The sequence below is a fragment of the Perissodus microlepis genome, chromosome 2 (assembly GCF_051167445.1).
Source record: "Perissodus microlepis isolate ML-2025 ecotype Zambia chromosome 2, ASM5116744v1, whole genome shotgun sequence".
Lineage (NCBI taxonomy): Eukaryota > Metazoa > Chordata > Actinopteri > Cichliformes > Cichlidae > Perissodus > Perissodus microlepis.
This window is the reverse complement of record NC_140462.1, coordinates 14,988,125-15,013,690: the sequence shown is the minus strand read 5'-3', so window position 1 is coordinate 15,013,690 and position 25,566 is coordinate 14,988,125. Positions and strand designations below refer to the sequence as shown.

At 40.7% G+C, this 25,566-nt stretch overlaps 1 protein-coding gene across 1 annotated transcript; it reads left to right on the top strand.

The window, feature by feature from the left end:
- Positions 1-136: 136 nt before the first annotated feature.
- vegfba (vascular endothelial growth factor Ba) lies at positions 137-23,791 on the top strand. Its single transcript, XM_084949157.1, has 8 exons — positions 137-1,125; positions 5,996-6,047; positions 6,139-6,335; positions 6,419-6,492; positions 6,598-6,633; positions 13,136-13,222; positions 14,532-14,783; positions 15,278-23,791. The coding sequence occupies exons 1-8, from the start codon at positions 1,048-1,050 to the stop codon at positions 15,297-15,299; spliced, it is 798 nt and encodes a 265-aa protein (XP_084805283.1). The 5' UTR covers positions 137-1,047; the 3' UTR covers positions 15,300-23,791.
- The last annotated feature ends 1,775 nt before the right edge of the window (positions 23,792-25,566 follow it).

The window sequence follows — 25,566 nt, the reverse complement described above, 5'->3', positions numbered from 1 at the left end:
CCACTGACACGACCTTGGTGTCCTCAGTCATACTCCCCACTTACAAGAGGCCCCTGGAGGCCCCCTGACCCCCCGCTGTGGGACCAATAGAGACACTCCACCTGTGTGCAGTGCGCCTATCCCGTCTGGAAAAAGTTGGCAGCGCAATGGTTACGCTGCGTGCGTCTCAAGGGCAAAAAGAAGCGAGGAAACCGATCACAGCAACAAATGAAGGTCTACCTTTCCATACCTGCCTGTATCTTCGCTCTGACTGCTCTGCTGTAGTCACGCTGTCTGCCACAGCAGCCGAGGATGTTATTCTGGGTTTATTTATAAGGGGAGTGGGAAAAAAACGGGAAGATGCGCCTGGAGGGGAAACGTCACATTTTCAGTAGGAGCGACGGTGTGGTGAGACTGTGACCGAGTCGGGGAGAGGAATATGCGGCACATACCCTCCGCGCGTCGGGCCAGGGCATCGGATCTTTTCCGGATTAACGTCCTATAGCTGGATGATGCGATTTCTTTCTTCAGACACACAGGATTTGATGATCGCACCACGTTTAAGCGGGAATCTGTAGCCTGTGTAATCCCCCAGTAACGCCACCCCGGACCCCCCGGACCGGTTTCATGGGAGCCGAACCAAGAGGCGGACTGTGCTCATAATCACTGCAGGAAAGCATCACTTTAAAGTTCTTTCAAGTTTCTGGAAAAAGGATACGGATTTGGCTGCTTTGGTGCCACATTTAACATTATAAGAAAGCCATAGTTTGTGCAGGGAAGGTCATTTCAGTCTACAGTGTCTCACTAATAGAGGATTTAACTGTCATAGAGTTCATATAGAGAACTGAGTCCTAAATCATTCGAGCTAAAATGCGACACAATAAAGTTATTGTTACGACCCTGATGATGCCACCCTGGGAGTCCTTTCAGGGAAGGGAGACTGGAGAGTGAAAGCGGGATATCTGCGCCTTTATTCGGACACGGAGGCGACGCAAGGAGGACAAGCCAGCTTCTTTTTTTGGATTGGTCCAAAAAATATTTTTTGCGTGCCCCTTGGACTCCTGCACAATGGGGATTATGCTACAAGTTATTCTAGGAATGTTTCAATTCCTGCTGCTCACCAGAATACCGACTTCTCACGCCAAGGTATGTATGTATGGATCATTTGACCTACTATATATCTATATATCTATATCTATATATATTCCTGGTCTGTTGGAGCCTGGTGGGAAGTTGTAACCTTGTGGAAGTTATCCTCTGGGTCAATGACACCTGTCACTTCTGGTCCCGTGGCAGAAAAACACAACGAAACCCTCCGAGATTAAACGTGGCTTTCAGTAATTACTTTAATGTGACATCCGGCTTCATTGTCTCCTCTCACACCAACATAATTCAGTGATACTTTATATAAAGCATGCTTTCTGGTGAGTGTATTGACTGTTTTGCACACTTTGGCCTGTTAAAGCTAGGTCGATTAATTATAAGCCATTCACAAGGACAGTGATTGAGTTGCCAGGTAGTGGAAAATCCTCCTCCAGCAGCGCAGTTGCTTTGTTTCTGTTAGCTTCATTCAGCAAATGAAACCCTTTTGCCTTTAGGGAAGAAAAGATGGAGGACATGTGGACCAGAAAAATCAATTTGTGAGCTCATTATTATTAAAGGAGCCGTGCAATGTGTTGAACTATATGTATCTCCAAGCCCATTAGCTTAACATAAAGACTGGGAACAAAGTGAACAGCTAAGTTACCCCTGCCTACCAGTACTACTATACATTCCTAATTAACGCATCTGATCTCTTTTTGATCTATAGAAATAAATTATACATGATTTTGGCTGGGAGCAAGAATCTCCTGGATTCATTTATTACCAACTTACAGCAACAAAATAATGAATATTTATAAATAATAACAGATGCCGGTTGCTGGAACTGTGGGTGCTTAGGCTGGGTCAGATGACAGACCTGATCCAATCTAGCCTTTCCAGCGGAAGGCCAAGCTAATGAGGGAGCTCCATGCTTACTGTGCTGACCTGAAGGGCATTAGTAATGTTTTCATACATATAGGCCATTAGCATGTGTGTGTGTGTGTGTGTGTGTGTACTGACCCACTCTTAGTTATTTTATCTGTTTATCAATAGATATCAAGGTTAAAGTAATTGCTATTAAAGCAGAGCCTCTCAGCTTTAATTTAAAGATCTATACGTCTACATTTTTTGATTCAGGAACTGCTTTATACCCAGATGGATCCTGTTCTTTTCTTACATCATTTCTTATATCTGGATCAATTAAGGAAGTAAAAGTTTTGGTATTTGCTTTTTGACACAACATGTGGTCAAAGGACCTCTCAATGCTAGTAAACCAGGCCATCATTAGGCTGCAAAAACAAAACAATTCCTAAAAAGAGACAGTGGAAACATCTGGAGTAGCCAAATCAAAAGCTGATTCTGAGATTTTTAAAAAGAAAAAATTAAAAAGAAGGAACTTGTGAATTTAAATAAACACACACAAGCCTACAGGAGAAAGCAGTAGTGGATGCTCACAGGATCCTTTCCATTGTAAAGGAAATGCCTTCAGAGCATGTAGAAAAGTGCAGAACAGTGTTCAGAAGGAAGGCATGTCATTATCATCAGTCTACTAAAGACTTCACAAGAGGAAATAAAGAGGACTCTTTGCAAACAAGCCAGCGCTTCAACAGCACGTGAGAAGAAGATTTGGAGGGGCTCCAAATGATGTGAAGCATGCAACATCTGTCAAACATAGTGGAGGCAGCGTGATGGCATGAACATGCATTACTTTCAGTGCCAGTGGATCACTTGTTTTTAGAGATGAGACACAGATGTGACAGTACACAGAAGTCGTTGAATGAATTATGAAGTGTTTAGGGAAATACTGACTGCTCAGACTCAGTCAGATGTTTACAGCGGACAGAGAAACACCCAGCAGTTTGAGGGTAAAAAAAAAAGTGGAGTCAAACACATCAAGAGATCCGACCCTGATTGAACATATGTTTAACTTGCTGAAGACAAAACTAAAGGCAGAAGGAATTACAAAGAGACAGCTGCAAGAGACAAGGGGAGTCACTTAAGCTAGTCGTAATAAGCACTGAAAATAGATAGCTGCTTGTAAACTTTTTATACAACATATTTGTTCAACCCTTTGACATAGATATTAAAGTCTGCACTTTAATTAAATCTTAACTAATAAATATACAGCGGTGGCTTGCAGTGCAAAAATTATAATCTCACTATTATCTGTCAAAGTATTTTTTTAAGTCATTAACATAACACCAGTGCATTTCAGATGTCGTCCCAAGTGCTATCTAAAAAAAACCAAGAATATATTAAAGGGCTTTTTTCAGTCTGACAGCCTAAAAATGATCAATTTCTTATAGTGTGTGTGAAGTAATAAGAGTCAGGGTTGCGAGGGGGCTGGAGCCTATCCCAGCTGTTATGGGGGAAGAGTTAGTATAGAAATCATTCATAAGAAATTCTCACTGATTGCACTGGCTTGTCCCTCGATGTGGCATATGGGCTCATTTTTCCACCTACACATATAGCAGCTCCTGCCCATGCTGTGTTTTTTTATTTATGTCTGGAGGCTCGTATCAGGAACAGGCAGTGCTCTGAAGTGGATCCAACCCTGTGCTGCTCTATACTGCATGTTTTACGCGTTCGTCATCCTAGACACTACATGGCGGACACCAGTGTGCACTTGGAGACCCTCTTCACCTGCTCACAAGGCTCTCCACCTTCATGCTGTCTGCCTCCCTGACAGCTTATTTAAAAAGGGGGTCATCCTGCTCCTCCTGCGGTGATGAAGCTCAGTGTGGGAGAGATGGTGGTTAGGTCAAGGGCAGGGCCTTTTTCACACACATACACACACATGGCCCATCTGTACAGTGTGCACAGGGAGTTAGATGTGTTAGACAGACAGGCAGTGCCGGTGCAGATGGCTTTGGGCTGGCACTCAGGAGTGTGTGTGTCAGTGTGTGTGTGCGTGTGTGTGTGTGCCAGCTATGTGCAGATATGGCTGCCAAAGGGAGATAATCTTAGACTCCTCTCTAAGAATGATACAGAGAGGACACATTTACTTCAGCTCATAGCGCTCACAAAATGGCCCCAGCATAAATCAACACTGTTCAATCAATGTGGGCCTAACCCATGTGTGTATAAGGGGGTGGATCAGTAAAAGGGGGTCAACTGGACAAAGTCTACATTCCCTTTCAAGTGGCCTTGATACAAGTAGAGTGCCATAAAATGCAGGTTCTTCTCATGTGTGTTTATGAGAGGCACAAAAAAATCCTTTACAATATAATAAAAGTACTTCATTAAAAGTGCTTGCTATATTTATCTCTTGTTAAGGTGACAGATAAGATGTGATTAGTCTGTTTTGTCAGCACGATTATGCAAAAACAACCAAGCCGAATTACATAAAACCCAACACAGATGGAGGTGGAGCTTGAGCAAAGCAAGAACTCATGAAAACTTGTCTGCTTTTGCTACACTTTCTTCAAAACTGCAAAATAGTGCATGTGGTTTGGTGGTGGATAGACTCTATCAGACCCTTTTTTGTGTTGAAGCTGCTCGGTCCATTAGTTCCCAATCAGCGCCGGGCCCCTTCAAATGCTCATGAGATTAGTCTGAGAGGTCGTGAGACGCATAAATATTTTATCGCTTTGGTCCTCAATCAGGTTTTTGAATGAGTTCATGTGGAACTGATAAAAGTCATGAACATCTGCAGAACCACAATAAGATGCTTATTTATTTATGTCAAACAGGTTGAGAAGCACTGGTTTAATATTTAATAACACTTGATATTTTTAGGATATTAATGGAAATTTGTAAGTACTATAAAATTATAACTGCAAAATGAATGGTTGAGATGAGGAAGAAGTACAATATCTGCCTGTGAAAGTAGCAGAGTTAGGCTGCAGGATATAGAGTTCATCAGTCAGATGTTCTAGTGTTTTCACCTCTTGGAAAAATATTTAAATTACATTGCAGTTAAAGCACAGTGTTAAGGTGACAGGTGAGGTCTGAATAGTCTGTTTGTCAGCAACATAACGCAAAAACAACAAAGTCAAAACCCGAGACAGAGAGAGAGGGCATGAAAAAGAGAAGAACTTGTGTTATTTTTTGTGCTCCTTTGCATCGGTTTGCTTAAAAGATGCAAAATAGCACATTGGGTTTGATTCAGGACAGGCTCTGGGTGTAATATAGACACGTAAATTTCCAGAAATGGATATCATGAGGGAATATGAAGAGAAGTGGGAGAGGACAACAAAGTATTTCATTGATATTTAGATCAATGGGTGTCTCCAAAGCTTTGATCGGGTTTTAGCATCTCCCTCATCCAGGTAAAAAATATGCGTGAAATTTGATCATAAACATAAAACTTGCAGCCAAACACACCAAGAGACCTCACCCACACAGAAACTGCTCTCTAACAGAGGAGAGACACAACTCGTACCCTCCTTCAAAGGTATCTCTGTATCAAAGTTCAGTGGTTTCGCTTTCTTCCTGTTATTTCCCTCCACGCTTTATTGAGCTTGTCACGCTCAAACTCCAGGTGTGAAATATTGTGGTGTTCATTAATGGGAAATACTTTGATCTGTTGATCTGCACCAGCACACTTTTACAACAGTGTCAAGCAAGAAGTTGCAGATAATAGCTGGAGAGTTAAATAAATGCTGTTTAGTTGATCAGTAACAGCCAATATGTGTTTTTTTTTTTTATCTTGGTGGACAAATTTGGGAGATTTCACATTAAGTCTGATGTAATAGATAAAATGTGAACTTAAGCAATCCATGAACTTGTTTTTTAGGTTGACATAATTACATATAGCTCAGATTTACCCTGTAGATTATAGGTTATAAGTAGTTATTTTGGTATTTTATCCTACCAACTGTATACAAATGAGTTAATTTAGTGTCTTTTAAACTGATTACTTTTCTATTTTATTTGAAACTGGAATGAAACCACTCATTGTATGACTGAGTTTGTTGCTACCTCTCTCCAGCTTGCTCACTGGCGCCCTGCCGACTCCCCCAAATCCAGAGAAGGTCGAGAAGGTATGTTTATGTTTCTACATAAACTCACGCGTCACGGAGGTGAAAGAGTAGAACAAATAAAACACACTGTTTGTCCTTGTCTCTCCACAAGTGCGACGGTGGTTGGAGGTGTACTCGCGGAGCGGCTGCGAGCCTCGAGACACTCTGGTGGAGGTTTGGCGGGAGTTTCCAGGTGAGACCCACAGCCTCTTCATCCCATCTTGTGTGTCGGTGAGGCGATGTGGCGGCTGCTGTGCTGACGAGGCTTTCGAGTGTGTACCCACGCTCACACGCACAGTTACCATGGAGGTACACACGCACACGCACACACATATACAGGAAGTCTGCTCAGATGATAAATACGCACTTACTTTCTTCTGACCTGTGTGCAGCTGATGAGGACGTCCTTTATGAAGCACGAGCTCACTGAGCTGCCCTTCATCGAGCACAGCCAATGTGATTGCAGGTAATAAAAAACTCACCCATCTGAGGTTCAGGCGCAAACTGGATAATGCTGCTCCACTGACCTTTCATACACTTTTACAATGGCAATTTTTAAATCTGTGTGCAGGTTAAAGGAACAACTCCAGCCAACACCTACATCAAGGTAAAGAACTCCAATCTTTATCTTAATAATGAGTAGCCGGTAGTTGGACTGGTATTTCAATTACAAGAAAAGGACTTCTTGATTAAATCCAAGTAGCTATAGGCTACTGAACAGTCTTTAAAAGAAGTGCTCAGTACTTTACATGAAAACTTCTACTTGCTACAAAACTCCAAAATCGCAGAAAAATATCTCGCCTGTGCTACGCAACAAATGTCCTTATTCACCTCATTAATGTCCTCGAAACACCAGTGTTTGCTTTCAAAGTAACAGTTATAAATGGCGAAGAATGAACATGTTGCTCAAGAATTCAAAGAGCACGTCACATGAGACCCCGGACTGGGTTAATCCAGTTTAAGAGCACTGACATAGTCGCTCACACCTATAGCTGCTGGAAGCACCCTGACTGGGCTACATTAACTCATTAACTCCAGATTTTTGGGCCTCACTTCACAATTGTGTCCAGAGGCATGCTGGTCAGGAAGGCTCATTTGTCTCCCACTAAGCACCAGACATCCATGACTGATGTTTTTTAGGATGAATGTGGTTGAGCGCAATCATTTAAAAAACAAAAAAAAAGCATTCCTTTATGCCTAAATTTGGTTGAATAGTGAAAGATAAAATGTGTTTTTAGGCTCCTACAAAGACTGGAATTTAACCCCATTTCAACCATGAACTCATGTTTACCCACTGAGTAATTTTCCACAGAATAGTGGTCTTAAAAAGCTGTCTGAATGGAACATTGCCATCAAGGCTGAAATTGAATTAAAATGTGATTTGTGTCTGGTTTTTTTTTTGTTTTCTAAATTTAAAAGTTCACTGATTTTTGTTTTGGTGGTGAAACGTTGTGCTGCAATACCCATGCAACATGCACTCCAGAAATGAGTAATTAAAAAGTTACTTTTAAAGCATTACAAAAGGCTTAAAAGGCATAATACATGCAAATAAAATAATTTAAAGCTAAAAATGTTAACTGTTCATTAAATTAATTTGAAAAATGAATGTAATTTAAGTTAAACATGATTGATGAATTAACTTCTTAAAAGTTGATTAGAAAATTTTTAATTGTTCATGAATTTTAAAAACATTTGTGTATCAGTTTAGAGGTAAGTTTTACGGTGACACCATAATAAAAAAAAGAAGAAGAAAATCAAAGTAAGATGAAAATGTAATAGGTATAAAATCTATAATTTTAGAAAGAGTAAATAAACCTCTTACCGTTATTTGGAAGGTCAACAATCAATAAAAAATGTAGTTAATATAAAAAATCTGTGACTTTGTTTTTGTATGGGCAGTTCCCACATACTGGGAATCATGGTGGTGCAGTGGTAAGCAATGTCATCTCAGAGAGATAAAGGCCTGCTGCGGGTCTTCTGTGTGGATGTTCTCCCTGTGCCTGCAGTGACTTCCTCCCACAGTCCAAAGACCTGCCCGTCAGGTTAATTAATGATTCTAAACTTGTATAGATGTGTTTCTTTCAGCATCTCTGTGATAAGACTGCAGACACGTTCAGGGAGGAACCAGTTGGGATGCTAATGTGGATAAGCAGTTGGGAAAACAGGAATGGATGGACGGATGGAGCTGAATCAGTCATGCCTTGCATGTATCAGCTCGTTGCAGCATATCATCGCTAATTATCAGCAGCTGTAGTTCAGTGAAATGTTGTGACTCCTTGGATAGTACAAGTCTTCTGCATGTAAATGTGGGTGCACTGACTTTGTTCCATTAATGCAATGATTTTCTGCTGCTGCAGAGTGCCTTTAATACACCAGGCAGGGCATATCGTACTTCAGGAGATTGGTGGGGGGATCAATCCAGGGACATTGTGATTACATGGTATGGGTTTGTAATTTATTACCCAACCCCTTGTCCTTGTTTTCTTACAGAACAGGGTCATGTGACAGGGTTGGGAAGGACATGTGCTGACTAACAAGACCCAGTCAGCCAGTGAATGTGGGTGTCATTATTTCTAAAAGTCTGCTTTTCCTCTTCATGCAGACTACTAAGTAATCCCGGAGCTTTCAAAGCCAAACAGCGTCTTCAACAGTCTCTCTTTTAGAAGTCCTAAAATCAGTAACAGTACTGTGGACACTAGGTTTGAAGCAAAAACACATTAGTGCAATAATGATCCTGTATCTGCTTGGTGATTGGAGAAAATTGCTCTTTATGTTAATGACAGAAATAAAGACGCCTTTCTGTCCAGCATGTAGGGCCAACGTCAGCTGCGACTGACAGCTGGATGCTGTGAAAGGAGCATTTCTGCTCGATCTCTGCTTCTTGTCTGTGTGCAGGTCCAACCACACAGTCATATGATTGCATCTTTAATGTTTATGTCCTGCTGCTTCCTGTTAGGATGTGAACATAAATAAAGGATTCCAATGTATGTGTGTGTGTGTGTGTGTGTGTGTAGGTGGGTGGGTGGGTGCATACAGTTTTCTAAGCCTTTAAAGTTACAGGTTATGTGCCTGTTTGACTCTGTGTTTTTGTGAAATGTTATATGTTCTGTGCTTTGTGTTAATACATACGAGTTCTTTCATGTGATGTTGAAAGAGTTAGCATCTGTGTGACTCTCTCCCAGCATCCCCTGGGACGGCTGGCATCCTGTTGTCACCATAGCGATGATTTTATCTCCCCTGCCATGTGGTCTCTCACAGGCTGACGGAGGACAGTCACGCATCCCTAATAGTAAATTAGAACTCCAAAAACAACAACAGCAGCAGCAGAGGCAACAGAGTCTGTTAATAATGTCAGGGCTAAGCTGGTAAACAGGGTACAGTTCCCATAATTGGATATGGTTTAATATAACAGATGGGACTGGAACATAGATGAGTTGAAGTTGAAAAAACTCTACAGAGCTGTAGATGCACTTTATTGAAGCCACCAGTCCGCAATAAAGTGGATTAGATTGCGCTCAGTAAATGCTGGACACTCAAAATGATAAAAACTGGTTATCAATTGACAGTAGAGTAACAGTGACATTTTCTCACCCTGCGCTGAGAGTCTGAACTAATTAATTGTTTTGTTTATGTCATGAAGTGTAGGGAGAGTAAACAGTGATTACTGGATTTTTCCATTTACTGATCTGTTTCTTTGTAAACCAGTTATGCTTTCAAAACACTGCTAAGATACCACCAGCACCGTATTGGTACAGTGACAGCTTACAAAATGTATAAGTCATACAGTTAGCGAGGCAAAAGTATGCTCATGTTTGAAGATATGCTAAATGTCCAATTCTGCAAGACCAGAGAGTGTCTTAGAAGGTTCCTGGATTTAGATCTGGATCAGGATTGACTTCACATACACTAATTAGACACTTTATTAAGTATATCTTTCAGATTCAGATTCAGATTCACTACCTTAACTGTTTGTGGCATGACAGCATCACACAGTTGGTGCAGAGTTGTCTGCTGCACATCCATGATGTGAACCTCACGTTCCATCACGTCTAAAGGTGCTCTATTAGATTGAGATCAGGTGACTGTCCAGGCCATTTGAGTACAGTGAAGTCACTGTTCAAAAGGATAATTTGAAATGATTGTTACATAATGTGTTATCCTACTGGAAATGGATACTAGCAGATAGGTGCTATGTGTTTGTAACACACCCAAAGAAAGATTCTAGGTCTGACCAACCGTCTCAGTCGTGGGCAAAAAGATGACAGTCAATAAAATTCTAAAAGATAATTTATTGACAAAAAAATATCAAGAGATAAAAGATAAAACAGTCCAGTGTCCCATTTATGAATCAAATAAAAAACACACAGTCCAGTGTATCAGTGCAATCAAGTACACCTGCCTCTAATTAGTCCAACCCCATTCCAGCCATTGGCTCACCAAAAATGTGACACACACACACACACACACACACACAAAACCACTCCCAACCCAGTGCAACTTCACACAATAATATGGAGCTGAATTAACACAGGCACATTAGTCTACCATGTTACATGTTCATAAAGGATGGACATGATGAGCAACAATCGTCAGGTAGGCTGTGGTCTTTAAACAACGTTTAACTGGTACTAGAGGGTCTAAAGTGTGCCAAGAAAATATCCTGCACACTATTAAACCACCAGCAGTCTGAACTGTTAATAGAAGGATCCATGATGCTTATACCAGATCATCTGAATGTGGCAGCATAAGTCAAAACTCATCAGACCTCATACCTTTGGTTATGATAAGTGGTTAATTGACTTGCTGTTGCCTTCTGTCTGAAGCGGTTTGGCCGTTCTCCTCTGACCTCTGTCATCAACATTGCATTTTCACCCAGAGAATTGGATTTTTTTTCTCTGGAAATATTCTCTTTTTTGGGCTGTTCTCTAGAGATAATTTTGTGGTAAAATCCTAGTACATCAACAGTTTCTGAAATACTCAGACCCGTCCATCTGCACCAATAATCGTGCCATATTCAGATTGACTTAAATCGTCTTGCTTCTACATTTTGTTTCAGTTTAAATGCATTGGGTTACAGCCATCAGATTGGCCGATTAGATATATTCTGGAGAGTGTATAATCCTTTATTTATCCAGGTAAAAGTCTTTCCAACAAGTGATTGCCTTGTACAAATCTGTATGAACAAATCTGTTCATGCATTTTTGACTAATAAAAAAAAGAAACAAACTGAAACAATAGCAAAACCTCCTTAGTATCTAATAACACCAGATCAACCTCAGCAGAAGTTTTGAAGACCTTTTTACTCAGGCTGTCAGATAGCCTGTTGAGTTTTAAAATGATTAACTCTGAATTATAGTGCATTAACAGAAATCGATAAAGGTTCTTAGAATTGCAAAATGTTGCAGTAAATTGAAATAATTATTTACCAACTGCAGGCTCTTTGAAAGGCATTGGCCGATGTTAAACTGCAGTTCATATTAAACATATTAAAGCGGAGCTATTATCCATTTCTCTCTCTCTCTCTCACTCTCGCCCTCTCTTTCTCTCTCTCTCTTGTTAACAGCACATTTGATCTTCAGACTGCTTTAAACTCCCTGTTTCAGACATTTTTTTTGAAGTCCTGGGTCTATGTGATGTCACTATGTGATGGAATATTAGGGCCACATTAAGAAAAAGTATTGTTGATAATTTTGAGAAAAAAGTCCATTGTTGTTTCAGGACAAACTGTCGCACCTGCTGTACCCTCTACAAAATAACGTGTTTAGATGAGTTAGTTAAACAAATTGATGATACTTGTGATACAACGTACATCCTCTTTATTGCACGAGGGTGTAACCATCAATACACCCTGGATCTGTCCATTACAACCATTACAAGCCATTTTAGTTTGTCTTGAAAGTACAACTGTAACGTCCACATTTTGACTTTTTTCTTGAAATACAGCTTTGATGTTTTTCTCAAAATAGAATTACGACTTTAATCTTGAAATTTTGACTTTATTCTCAAAATAGTTGATAAAATATATTTTTTTCTTAATGTGGTCCTTTTACCCCTTCCTATGTCATAGAGAGGAGATATCTTTAATTCTGTAATGTTGGGCACACAGCTCTGGCTTTGAGCACAGTAGCTCCACCCACCCGCTGTTCAAACCTTGTGTTTTTGAGAGGCAGCCAATCAGAAGAAAGTTGGGCTTAACAGAAAGGCACTAACATGTCTCTTTTGACAAATGCTGAATAAATAAGGATTGTTTGGAAAGTTGTTGTAAAGTAAAGTTAAGGAGTTTGGTTTCAATGTCATATTTATCTATCTAGTGACACTGAGTGTTATTTTTTTATTTTTTCTCATGGAAAACCTTTGACCTTTGATGGTCTTATGTTTTGGTAAAGTTCTAGGCTCAAAATGTTTCCATCTCTTTTTCCTTCTTGTCCTTCTGTTGCTGCCTGTTCCCCAGTCTCTATTACCATGTTTTCTTTTATGTCTTGTATCCTCTACACCTAATTATCTTGACCTTTGTTAATTAGTTTCACTTGTGTGACATTTCCCAGCTGTTTCCTGTCTCTGGTTAGTCTTTTGTTTATATAAATTTATATACCCATTTAGTCTAGTTTACTTTTATGTTATTTTAGATGCTTTTCACACATTTTGTGCAGTTCTTCCTCTGTAGCATCGCACATTTAGGTCCTCTCTCCTGAAACACAGCAGTGTATTGAGAATCTGAACATCACAGCCCTTAATACTTAAGCCGAATGCACGTCACTAAATAATTTGGGAAATGAAAAGGACAATACCACAAATGTTTGTTGATAATATAACAATTATGTAAAGAATGATCAATATCAATAAAATATTAATTAAAATGACCCACATTGTAAATGGGTATCTTCATATCCCAGACTGTCAGATAAAGGAACAGTTCAACATTATAAAAAGTTATCAAACATTCAAAGAGGCGTGCAGTTCATCTAAGGACATGTTCAGGATGTTCACTCGTTAGTTATAGGATGACTTATTTTGGTGCTTGTTCTTCCAAAAGATTCCAAAACTGAAAACCGTTCGTTTAACATTAACTCCTGTCCGTGTGTGACATTTTGTCTGTTTGGTGCTCCCAGGGCCTTTCTGAAGCCAGCAAGAAAAGGCAAGAAAAAAGAGAGAGGGAGGAAGTCCAAACAGAAGACAACTGGAGCCACCAGAGCTGCGTATGTTTACTATTCAGTGCTCGCTTTTTTTAAACTCAAATTTACTGTCGTTAACTTGTTTTTGTTCAAAATGCAAGGTTTAAGCAGCCGTTACTTGTGTCTGTCGGTGTGTATTCCGGATACTCTCAGTCTCACTGTGAATGTTTGGATTAGAGGAAAACTGGGTTATCTGGTCTACATTATTCCTGAAGGACAATTTGTTTTACAGCTGCACAGTCAAGGTCTCTCACACACACTGGTGAACACCACAACTGCCATAATCAAAACAGTATTTAGCTAGTATTTAATAAGAAAGAAAGAAAGAAAGAACCACAAGTAGGTTGGCTTCCATGAATGAAGGATAAAAGAGTTGTTAATGTTTTCCTCTCGACTCTTTTTCATCTCCTTCCCCTTCACTTTGCTGTCAGTCATTTCCGGCCTCTGGGGGCCAGAGGTGGCTCAGCTTTGGTGTGATGTCTCTCTGCACCCATCCATCATTCAAAACAGGCATTGTTCAAACTTTGGCAGGGGTGAAATCTGTGTAATTTGCTTGCAAATCCTACCTCCTCTGTCCCTGCCAGCGACAGGCGTGGTCACCGGGACGGGAACAAAGATGAGCCCTCTCTGCCTCATTAAGTAACTTCATTAAGGCCGCCAGCCTCCCGGGAAAACAGAGGCAGAAGCAGCGGCTGTTAATGGACCAAGTGATGCAGGCGACTTTCTCAAAATGAGATTTCAGAGAGGGAAAGTTCAGGGCGTCCAGAGGAGTTAACTGAAGGCCTCCTATACGAACAAAGCCATGGTAACGGGCAGATGAACAGAAAGAGGAGAAAGTTTGTTGGCAGCTTACGAACTTTATCCCACATTAGTCACACACCTCCCACACACTGCATTGTGTGGGTTAGTTTCAGACTGGCAATGTGCATGTTCAAACAAGCCTGAGATATTTCAGTCTGGACAGCTTTGGTCTGGACTGAAATATCTCTGTCATGAAATTTTGTGCAGACATTTATGGCCTTCAGAGAATGTTGTTTGATGATCACTTGATGTTTGCACAACGAGGGGGACTTCTCATGATTTTTAAACATGACTAAATGCCTCTAATGTCTCTAATGTATCATCCAAAACTGCCATTAGAAACATTTTTAATCAGTCCAAGCTTTTAATGGTGAAAACTGAACAAAACTAAAAAAAATTCCCTTGGTGTTTAGTGGTAATGAGCAAACATGGAAAACATTTTAGTCTGCCACGTGTTAGCTGGCTTTCCTTAAACAGTGAATTAATCAATTCAGGATCTAACCATGCTTTCCTAAATCCCTCTTCCATGCAGAACCCATGCTCCTCCAGCTCCTTCTGCCACATCTTTTCCTCCACCACCATCACTGCCTCCCACCAATATCTCTCCCTCCACCATTTCCTTCCCATCCCCTTCTCCTTCTCCGTCCCCCTCTCCTACGACCCGTTGTCGCCCATGCCGAAGGAGGAAGTGGGCCTTGGATTCGACGACATGCCAGTGCCGCTGCACCGTCACAGCTGAAGCCTGCAGCCAAAAAGGCCGAAAGCTCAACCCTCGTCGCTGCAAGTCGGTCCCTTTTTTTTTTTTTTTTTTTTTTTTTTACAAAACACCTAACAAGAAACGTTTTCCTTACCATGCATGATTGCAATTTAGACACAATATGTGGATAATACACAGAAGATACATGGGATGTGCATCGCTCCAAAGAAGCAGCCCTTTAGAAATTTTGAATTTCAGGTCATACTGAATAGTTATGGAGAAATATATAGTTTGTGGAAAAGGCTCCAATCCCTATAAAATAGCATTCATTGCCGTATCAAAGCTTATCTCAGAGCAGCTGAAATTTAAGTGCATACAGATGTTTAAATGACTTTGAAAAATACTCTTAATCCCAGATAGCTCCTTATGTGGGTATATTTGACAGAGAAGTTGTTTTAAACAAACAAAATATAAAAAAAATGTACATGCTGCCTTTATAACCACACTCAAATGTCAGACTGAATCCTGTCAGGGAAGTTTTTGCGCTGAAACCTTCCTCTTTTAATTGTTTACTGCTCTAGGTGTGAAGCCATGAGGACTTGATGTGTCCGCCCACATTCTTTTCGCCTCCATCTCTCCACCAAATCCCTGTCGATTCATCGCCCACCCTCAGCATCAGTGCCATAGACCATACAGACACTTGGAAAGGCGGCGTCTCAAACTGAGGGGAAGCACACAGAAGAACCTGTAGCAGAGCTCCAGTAAAGCAACAAGTTCATCATCACTGCATACATCTGCTGTGTGCAAACATCTTTCTGCCTCTGTGCTTCTGTGGGAAAGATTCTATCAGTCTGCATGTACATGGCGTGTGCTGACACGTAGCGTCGCAAAACACATCCAATCAGTGGAGGATGAAAGTGGCAACTTTGAGAGGCATGGGAATAGACAGAGAAAATCTTTCTCGGTGTACACAAGCCTGCAGGGGAACGCGCTGCGCTGTTATTTCGGAGGCTGGACTCCAGGAAGTTCCTTTTACCTGCAATTAAACTTGTAAACACAAGAGAATAGTGGAAACGAGAGCTATTATACTCCATGAGAACAACGCGGATGCAGAGGAGTCTTACACAGGTGTCCTCGCAAGGAAGCTGCACATGACGGATTCCAGGGTTAAGTCGAGGCCAGTATTTTGCAGAGGATTAAGGAAACAACAGCAACAGATTACTGATGGACACATACACACATACAACAGACATACAAGAGTGACATAGGACATGCACATGAACTGGCACCCCAGTGTGCGTGGACCTATAGTTTAGCTGAATGCTGGGATGAAGTATATCTGTGTGGTCTCCCCAGTGAAAGATCCAGATGGGTTAACCGTGCAGCCGCTCTCCCTTTTATTCAAAGCTGGCTCTCCAAGCCGCTTTCCAGCATTTGTTTAATTTCGGCCTTTTGTCTCCGTCTTTCCTCGGTTCCTCGATTGAAAGGAGCCGCATCGCCTCGCTTTGCCTCTCTTTGAGGCAGTGAGGAGAATGACAATAATGAGGCCTGGCGGCTGTCCACTGCTTCGCACACACACACAGATTCACACTTATAATACCAGGAACACAGATGACACACACACACACACACACTCACATACAGACACAGCTTCAGCACACACACACACACACACGCAATGTGAATTGAATGCAGGTAGCCATAAGCTTTTGTTTGTGCAACACCAAGTGTGCAAATATATGTGAGTTGTTTATTTGCAATTTACTGCAAAATCTTCACTGAGTATTGTATTACTTGCCTCTGTTTTATATGTTATTATAATTCTGTTGAGTTGATTTGAAAGATATTCTATATTGCAGAAGTTTTCTTTGTTTTTTGTTTTTTTGTTGGTTTTTTTCCATGTTCATCTTTAATCTGCATCTGTCACACTGGGTGGCCAGTTAATACCCAAATGTATTGAATTGAAACAGAGACAACTCACACGGGCCACAAATGTGTGAGTCTCACACACACAAAACTCACACGGAAGAAATGGGTGCAGAGACGATACATCATAATGTGTAATTCAAACAGTGAGTGGGGCAATGTTGTCGGCAACACAGAGAAACCAAGCAAATATCCGTCCCCAGTGCAGTGAAAGAAAAACATGGCTGTTGTTGTTGCGTGTTAGAGCCAGGATGGAAAGAGTGTTATTCAGCTGGAACATAACTTGTTTATATTCTGACTGAATCTCTCGATCGAACTCCATGTTGGTTCATTGCTGCTGGGTGGGAACAGGGATTTGAACCATGCCTGCTTCAGAAAGGACGAGGTCTTGAGCAGCTTGTCAGTCATTGTGAAGAGCTAAAGCCCTGAGCTCTGATGGCCTAAAGTGGCAGGTCATTGAGTTTAAACCCCTGTTTGACACCCATTCACAGCCTGTGTGCTGTGTTAAATTCTACTGAGAGCTAGTGAGCTCTCAGTGCCATGGGAAACGGTAGCTTTGAAACTCCTCGATTCATGTCTTTACTCTGCCCCATGATTCATACAATCCTGCCAGTTGAGGAATAGTCACCCTGAAACAGCGTGCAGTCCAGAGTGTGAATTATTTATGTGTCAGCCTTGAAGCAACTTGCATCAGTTGCTGCTGTGATAAGCTTTGTATTTATACTCTCCTTGGATGAGATTACTTTTTTTTTTGCGCTCGAGTTCATTGTTCAGTGTTTATTACTGTCAATCAAGGCTTAAATCACTACCTCTATATCATAACATATTAATGACCAAGTATTAGAGCATTATTGTTACTTTCTCTGTGATATTTCAGACCTCGTCTTAAGATGATGATAGTTTTAGCAATAAACATTGTCTCAGCTGAGACTTGGAGCTGCAGCAGATCTGCAGTGGTCATCACTGGTTTAGAGGGACCTATAGGAGTTTTTATGAAAGGAGAGTTGAACTGGTCCTTTGAGTGCAGACCAGACACTGTGTGATGATGTGCAAACAGGACATGGTTTCCCAAAGCTTTTGTTACCTCAAACTGCTACTGAAATTATAGGAATATTTTGACATTTTGGGAAATACACGAGTTGGGTGAGACGATTGTTCCTGCTCTCTGTACAATCAAAATAAATACAGAGGGGAATAGCCTGTGTCCAGAGGTAAATCGACCTCACTATGGTCTTTGTACAGTTTTACTACACAACATGCTTGAAAGGGTCCACACTACTAGATTATTTTTTACTTCTGGACCTGTTCAAACCATCTGTTTATGTCACTTTTTAATCTTTAATCGAAACTACTTTGTTTTTGCTATTGGATAGAGATGATGAAATATCTTATTATCTCCATGTAGACAAAAAAGCACAATTTTTTTTAAAAAAGGTCATTCCCAACAAGACACTTCCACAGGGGTTTGGGGTATGTGGATTGATAAGCTTAAGTAATCTGGAAATAAATGAGCAAATGTAACAGTAATTTTAATTTAATTTAATAAAACCACGAGTGAACCATGACTGAAGTTACCAGTTAACCTAAAAGTAATGGATGAGCAGTAGAAAGAGAATTCATAACATATTAAAAGAGATAAGTTACTTGTTAAAACATGAAAACATGGTTGGAAAAAGTGACGTAAAATTGTAAGGTGATAGTGTGGAGAAATGTGAAATATTAAATTGGACATTAGCTAAATAAAAATATGGTTACCCATTAAAACGTGAGCTACTGGTATAGATTAACATAACGCAAATATCTAATCAGCCAATCACATGGCAGCAGGTCGAAGCTTTTAGGCATGCATTTGAAGTTAACACTGGAAATCATTCTTCTTTTTAATAATGGTGTGAAAAAAAGAAAATATCGAGTGAGCTGCAGTTCTCTGTGTGAAAATGTCTTGTTGATGACAGTGTCAGAGAAGAATGACCAAACCGGTTCTACCAGAAGGTAACAGCAACTTAATTAACCACTAATTATGACCAAAGATATGCAGAAGAGTATCTCGGTAGCAGAAGACCACAAGATGCCATTTCTGTCAACTAAAACAGGAAGCTAAGGCTTTACTTTGAACAGGTGTAGTGAAATCAAGCAATAGAAGACTGGAAAAATGTTGCCTGGACTGATGAGTCTTGATTTCTCCTGCCACGTTCTAATGGGAGGGTCAGAATTTGGTGTAAACAACATGAAACCATAGATCCTGCCTACCTTGTATCATGACTCAGGCTGATGGTAGTGATTTAATTGTGTGGGCATTATTTTCTTGGCAAACTCTGGGTCCTTTAGTCCCAACTGAGTATTATTTAAGCCTTATTATTCAGCCTGCCTGAGTATTATTGCTGACCATGTCCATCCCTTTGTGACCACAGTGTACCCATCTGCTAATAGCTGCTTCCAGCAGGAAAACATGCCATTTCACAAAGTTCAGATGGCCTCAACCTGGTATCCTGAAGCAGGCAATGAGTTCACTGGACTCAGATGGCTTCCGGTCATCAGATCTCAATCCAATAGAGCACCTTTGGGATGTGCATCCGATTCTATCATGTCAATATGGATCAAAATCTCTGAGAAATGTTTCCAGCATACTTTTGATTCTGTGCTATGAAGACAATTCTGAAGACAAAAGGGAGTCAAATTCAGTACTAGTGAGTTGAGTGCCAGTGAATGTTACTAGTAGCTAAAAGTAATGGTTGAAATAAACTAATACTGCATATACTAGCAAGTAACCACAAAAGATAAATGATGAGGTGAATGTAATTCCTCAGACGTAGTCCATATCCAGTTTATTACAGAAGTGCTTAATACAGGAAATACAGTAAAGGTTCGGAAACAGTGTTTCAAAGTATTCCTCTAAACTCATCCGTGGCTATTTCTGTCCATTCATTTTTTATTTGCAAGCACTGATACTTCTTTTCCGGTCTTCATTTATTAATAATAGGGAACAAAATGTGCCTGGTGACTGAGGAGACAAATGTTTTGGGAAACCTAAGAGTCCAGGAACCTCAGTGCAGATTACATATTACTGTAGATTAGTCCAGTGGTGAAAACAATGAGCAAATGGACTCCAATCATGCAGACATGTGTGACTATTTAACATCATTCCACCCAAGGGAGTTGTGGTGCTGAGATATCTTTTTGGGTGCCACTCGGGCTCCAAATGTTATTTCTTGTGACCAAATTTTCCTTTGTCAAAATATTAATTCTGAACAATAAAAGCAACAACAACTTCCGCATGTACTTGCTGCTGTTATTTCAGCATTACAACTCTTTAACCTGTAACACCTGGAAATATTAATATCGTGTTCAGATGTCCTGTGTGAGCATTAAACATCAGTGTGCTTTGTATCTGCACAGTCTACATCATACTGTTAGCCCTGTTCTAGCCTCCGGTGTCTTAGTGGCCTATAGATACCCCCTACTAACTATATAACTTTTATAATCTCTAATATCCTGCCATGACTATGTGTATGACGTAGCGCATACTCTAGAAATGTATTTGTTACTTCATTTGTATTGCTGTACCTTGCAACGAATCTCTTCTCTGCAAATACATTGTAATACTGTAGCCTACGTATAGAAAATGAAACTACACTCTTTTTTTTGCTGCTACACCATTTGTGCCCTTTTAATATGTCTTTGTAGAAAACAATGCAGTTTTATGTTTCATGTATTAGCATATAAATGCCAATTAATCGATTTTAATGTCCACATTAAAGTGTATACTACATCATCAAATATATTCAACATGATACCAGGATACAGCCGTGATGTTACAGATGTGATTAAAGGAAATGTCTTATTTTTCATAAAAACCTCCGCTTTCCTTGTCTAACCGATGTCCCCGCGCTTTGACCTCATCCCCCGCTGCCTCTCCTCTCCTCCAACCCCCCCATCCACCCCCACCCGCCCCATGTTTTTCTTTTGTTTTAATCCCTCGGTTGACGGTAATGAAAGATAAACAGGCATTTTTCATTACAGTGCCACCCTGGGAGTTGGGTGCAAAGACAAAACTGCGTATGTGATGTGACGCGGTGTTGTGAGACATAATATTGTTCTCTCACCTCCTCTCATCTGTGCTGCTGAGTCAGAAGCTAGGGAAGTACAAAGGTGTGCACAGTCCCACACTGTCTGAGTGGAAAATTACACAGGAGGTACTTGCACCTACTTGAGCAGTTTGATTTTATGATGTTTTACTGATTTGTCAGTGAGTCTGTTTAGTTGTGGCCCCAGCAAAGATACTCCAGGAGTTTGTGCTTGCAAGTGTGTAAGAGGCTCTGAGGGGAGATTTTGTGTGTGCATTTTGTGCACATACCTGTCTGCAGCCCTGCTGGTGGTTACTGTGCCTTTCGCCCCCTGGCATTTGTGATAAAGATGATGAAATATGCTGGGAATGTTATGTTCAGTGCCTCATTAGAATATTTCATCATACAGAGCAGACTTCAGACCTGAGGCTGGGGATAATGTTAATATAGCTCGTCCGTATCTCATTCTGTACATTTATAGTCACATCTAAGAGACTTAGTTTTGTTGATTGATGCAGTGAGTGTGTTAAACTTTTGCATCTCTTTGTGAACTGCAGCTGGATCTCGCAGGATCTGCTTTGAGGAAGAGGGAAGGAAAGGAGAGGAAAGACTGGAGAAGAGATGAGCTACGTGCTGCTGCCAACCTATCTGTCGAAGGGCATAATGCCAAGACTAAATATAGCAGCAAGATTAGTGAGACGGAGAGGGAAAGAGAAAAAGGATAGAGTGAGTCATGAATTTCGATGCACAAAATCCTCAACAGCGTTTTTTAAAAAGCCACTTGCTCATCAAAACCTGCAAAAACGTTATGAAATGTGCGGTGAGTGCATGTACATTTTATATATTAACTTGACTTCTTGCGTGTTTTCAGCCAGTAGCTACGTGTCTCTCGCTCCATCACTCTGCAGCCGTCACTTTGTCCCTGCCAGTCTTTTCTCCTGTATCAGGCCTTCCTGTATTTTTCCACCTTGCTTTTCTCTGCATTTGGCGTCATTGTTTTTCTAATAACACCAGCCATGGTTTCCTCCCTGCTTTTGTAGCAGCAGCTGTGTTCAAGCAGGTACTGGACGCTATCTGGCCTGTGAGTATTGTGTGTGTTGTTAGATGGTATCAGTTCTCCTGTGTAGTTGAGAGAAACATAGATCAAAAAAAAGAGTGAGATTTAGCTCAGTATGTGCAGGGTAAAGAAGATTCCTGTGTGCTTCTGTCGCTCTGATGATCTGACAGGAAAGTGAGTGATTTTTTTAAAGTCTCTTGTGAACACAAAGAACTTTTTTCATTTTACAGAATAAACAAACTCTGTTATCTTCAACAGAAACATGGATCCACAGACCTTGTCTTTCTCACTCCAGTGAAGGACATCATGCTTGATAAAAGATTTACGGCTCTTGTAACTACATGGGAAACAGTTTGCATGCAGCTAGGCTGGGAATATAGCAGAAGGATGGTTGTGTTATGAGGAAGTTTAAGTCCTCTTGACTTTGAAAATATACTTTGGTGTGTAAGTAATGTGTTAACATGCTAACATGTCCCAGTTACCACTAAAAACTATGTGTAGCAAAAGCTGATGGGAATGTTTTTAGCTTAAGTACTGGACAAATAAATATAGATTAATGAGTTATTGCAAATAAACTTAAGGGGAATGACAGGATTTCACCACAGAAATTGAAAGACTGCTTGCATGTTCATTCAGGACCATAAAAAAGTATAAAGGTTTTTAAAAATACAAACAATATAACAAAATGTATGATACAATTAAATTTAGCTTAGAAGTGAATGCAATACATACAAAAAAGAAAAAGAAATCACAAAGAGAAGGGAGTGTTATTTCAGGAGAAACTGTTCTGTCCTGATAAGGGGCCGCTCCCTCCATCAAAGGAGATTAAAACACATAATACAGTCATATTTCAAAGTGGGAGGAAGCAATCCATTTGGTGATTAAAACCGAGGTATAAAAGGTGAACGAGGTCTTGCTGTAGTAGCTGGAGGGTCGCAGGTTGGGGTTTACGGTTGGGGGTCTAACAGGTAAATGGGAGAGGACATAGTTGTGGTCTGGGCATGCTTGATCCCGTCAGGCGGAGGATGCGGGTACCAGTAGGCATGAGAGGAGATCAGAGAGCCTGCTGGATGTTATCTCGTTCTTTCCATACCATACCTGCAGGCCGGTCGAATCACCTGAGGCAGCAGCCAATCATCTTCTGTGTCTCTCTGGCTGCTCTGTCAATCTCCACTCGCAGAAACTTCAGGATTTAATTTTTCCTTCAGCATTTAAGCGTAACCGCGCCATGTCTTCTTTGACTCTCAAGTTAAAGAAAATTAATGTGTCTCTATAATTGTGTGAATTTGTCTCAGGACCTCTTAAAAAATCATCTGGTTGTTAACGCGTCTAAAATTTAGGTAAACACAACCTCAAATGAACAACAGAAGTAACATATTACACTGTGTCATTATGCAGAATTAATGCATGAAAAAATAAATCAAGGGTATGCTGCTAATCATATGACCTTGGTTAAGGTATCATCAGTTCTGGAGCATTCAGGTGTTTGTTAGCACAACACAATAAGGGCAGGCATCAGCAATTGGCTTAAAGAAGCATTTCCTGCCAGTAATAAGGCCATTTCCAAACAATTTGAAGTCCAAAATTCTCCAGCAAGAAAAATTTTTCATCCACAAGTGGAAAAAAAATCAAAACGGCTGCAAGTCTTCTCAGGAGTGGACATCCCAGCGAACAAGCCCCAAGGTCAGACTGTGCAATACTCAGAAACTGCAAAAAAGCCAAGAGCTACATCTGAGATTCTACAGGCCCCAGTTAGCAAGTTTAATGTTAAAGTTCATGACAGCACAATTAGAAAAAGGCTGAATAAATGTGGCTTGTTTGGAAGGCTTGCCAACAGAAAGGCTCTTGTCTTTGAAAAGAACATGGCAGCACAGCTTAACTATAAAAGAAAGTTGGCTTAAAGTGGGAGGAGCTAAAACAGCTCGTTTCAGAAAGAAGAGGAACTGGGGAGCTGCACAAAGGCCCAGTAGAAGATAAATAAGGATTACTTGGAACGCTGACTCATGTAAAGTTATTCTAGTCCAAGAATAAAACTACCATCATTTATATGATGTGGGTTTTTTTTTTTTTTTATTTAACCTTTGTTTATACAGGTAGTCCCACTGGGGCTCAATGTCTCATTTACAAGAGAGACCTGTTTCAGAAAACCATATTAAAATATATAGTGCTTTCTGGACCCAAAAGCACTCACTGAAAGAAACAGGAACAAAAGGGAAATATTTATCCTGTATGACGAGGTAATTGGGAAAGTGAGCTCTTTTAAGTACTTAGGTGTTGTGTTTGATTCAAGACTGACATGGAGGGAGCATATTGACCAGATTGAAACCAAATGCAAAAAAGTTATTAATGTTATGAGGTGTGTAGCTGGGAGGGGTTGGGGAGCGAGCTCTTATGCTTTGAAAAGACTTTACCAGGCATTAATTAGATTGGTCTTCGATTATGGGTGTGTGGCATATGGTTCAGCAGCTCCTTCTGTGTTGAGACGTTTGGATGTTCTGCAATCGGAAGCCCTTAGAGTGTGCTGTGGAGCTTTTAAAACGTCTCCAGTCAGTGCCCTACAGATGGAGATGGGAGAAATGCCCCTAGATCTTAGGAGGAGGCAAGTGTCGGTGAATTACTGGGTTCATCTTGGTGGTCATGGTGACGCACATCCCACAAAGGGGGTACTTTTGGAATGCTGGGAGTATGGAAGAAGTCAGAAGGATCATTTTGGAAAGGTGGGGAATCAGTGGGCTAAGGAGTGTCAAGTGTATGAACTTAAAATATGTCCTGCAATAGTGTTCCCTGTGGTTCCTCCATGGTTACTGGAGACCCCTCCTGTGGACTGGTACTTGCTGGATCTGAAGAGAAAATTGAAAGGAAGAGTCGATCTTGTTTCAGTGTATTCATGTGTTCACGGGTGGTGCTAAAAGTCCAGATACTGGAAGTACAGGGTTTGGAATAGCAGTTCCGTCAAAAAATATTGAAATAAACAGACGCACTTTGGATGGACTGGCAGTGTACACGGTTGAAATGGTAGCAATTATGGTAGCATTGAAATGGGTAGAGTGTTCAAAAATCAGGCAGGTGGTAGTATGTTCTGACTCGGCAGCTGTTCTTTCAAGTCTACAATCATTTTGTTCGAAGACAAGGCAGGGTATGCTGTATACTATTCTGGAGACTATAAGCAGAATTAGGTGTTGTGGTGGCAATATTCACTTTCTTTGGGTGCCAGCTCATGTAGGAATGAGTGGAAATGAAAAGGTGGATAGGTTGGCAAAAAGAGCGTTGACTAAAAATAGGACTGAGATGGAAATTAAAAGCAGCGGATCTGAAGCAAAAGGTATTGTTTGGAGGCAAGTTGTTCAGGAGTGGCAGAAGCGGTGGGATTCAGGGAGTAAGGGCAGGCAATTGTATCATCTTAAGGAGGTGGCAGGGTGTAGGTTGTATAGGAGTAATAGGAGAGAAGAGGTGGTCATTACCAGGCTTAGACTGGGACATTGTGCATTAAATAAAACACTACAGATGATAGGAGAACATGAGACAGGGCTTTGTGGAGTGTGCCAGGAGGAGGAGGAGACAGTAGAGCATGTAATACTGCAGTGCAAGGGTTATGATGTGGAGAGGAAAGTTCTGCAGAATAGATTGAAGGAGCGGGGAATTGGGGAATTTAATCTGAAGAGTGTGTTGGAGGGTAGTAGGGCACAGGTGAGGGAACTGGTGGGGTTTCTGAAGGATATAGGTGTTCATGAAAGTGTAGGGTCTTTTGTTTTGTTTTGTTTGTTTTTTTTGTTTTGCATTGTTTTTTTGGATACAGACTGTAAGCTCACTGTCTGACCCATTC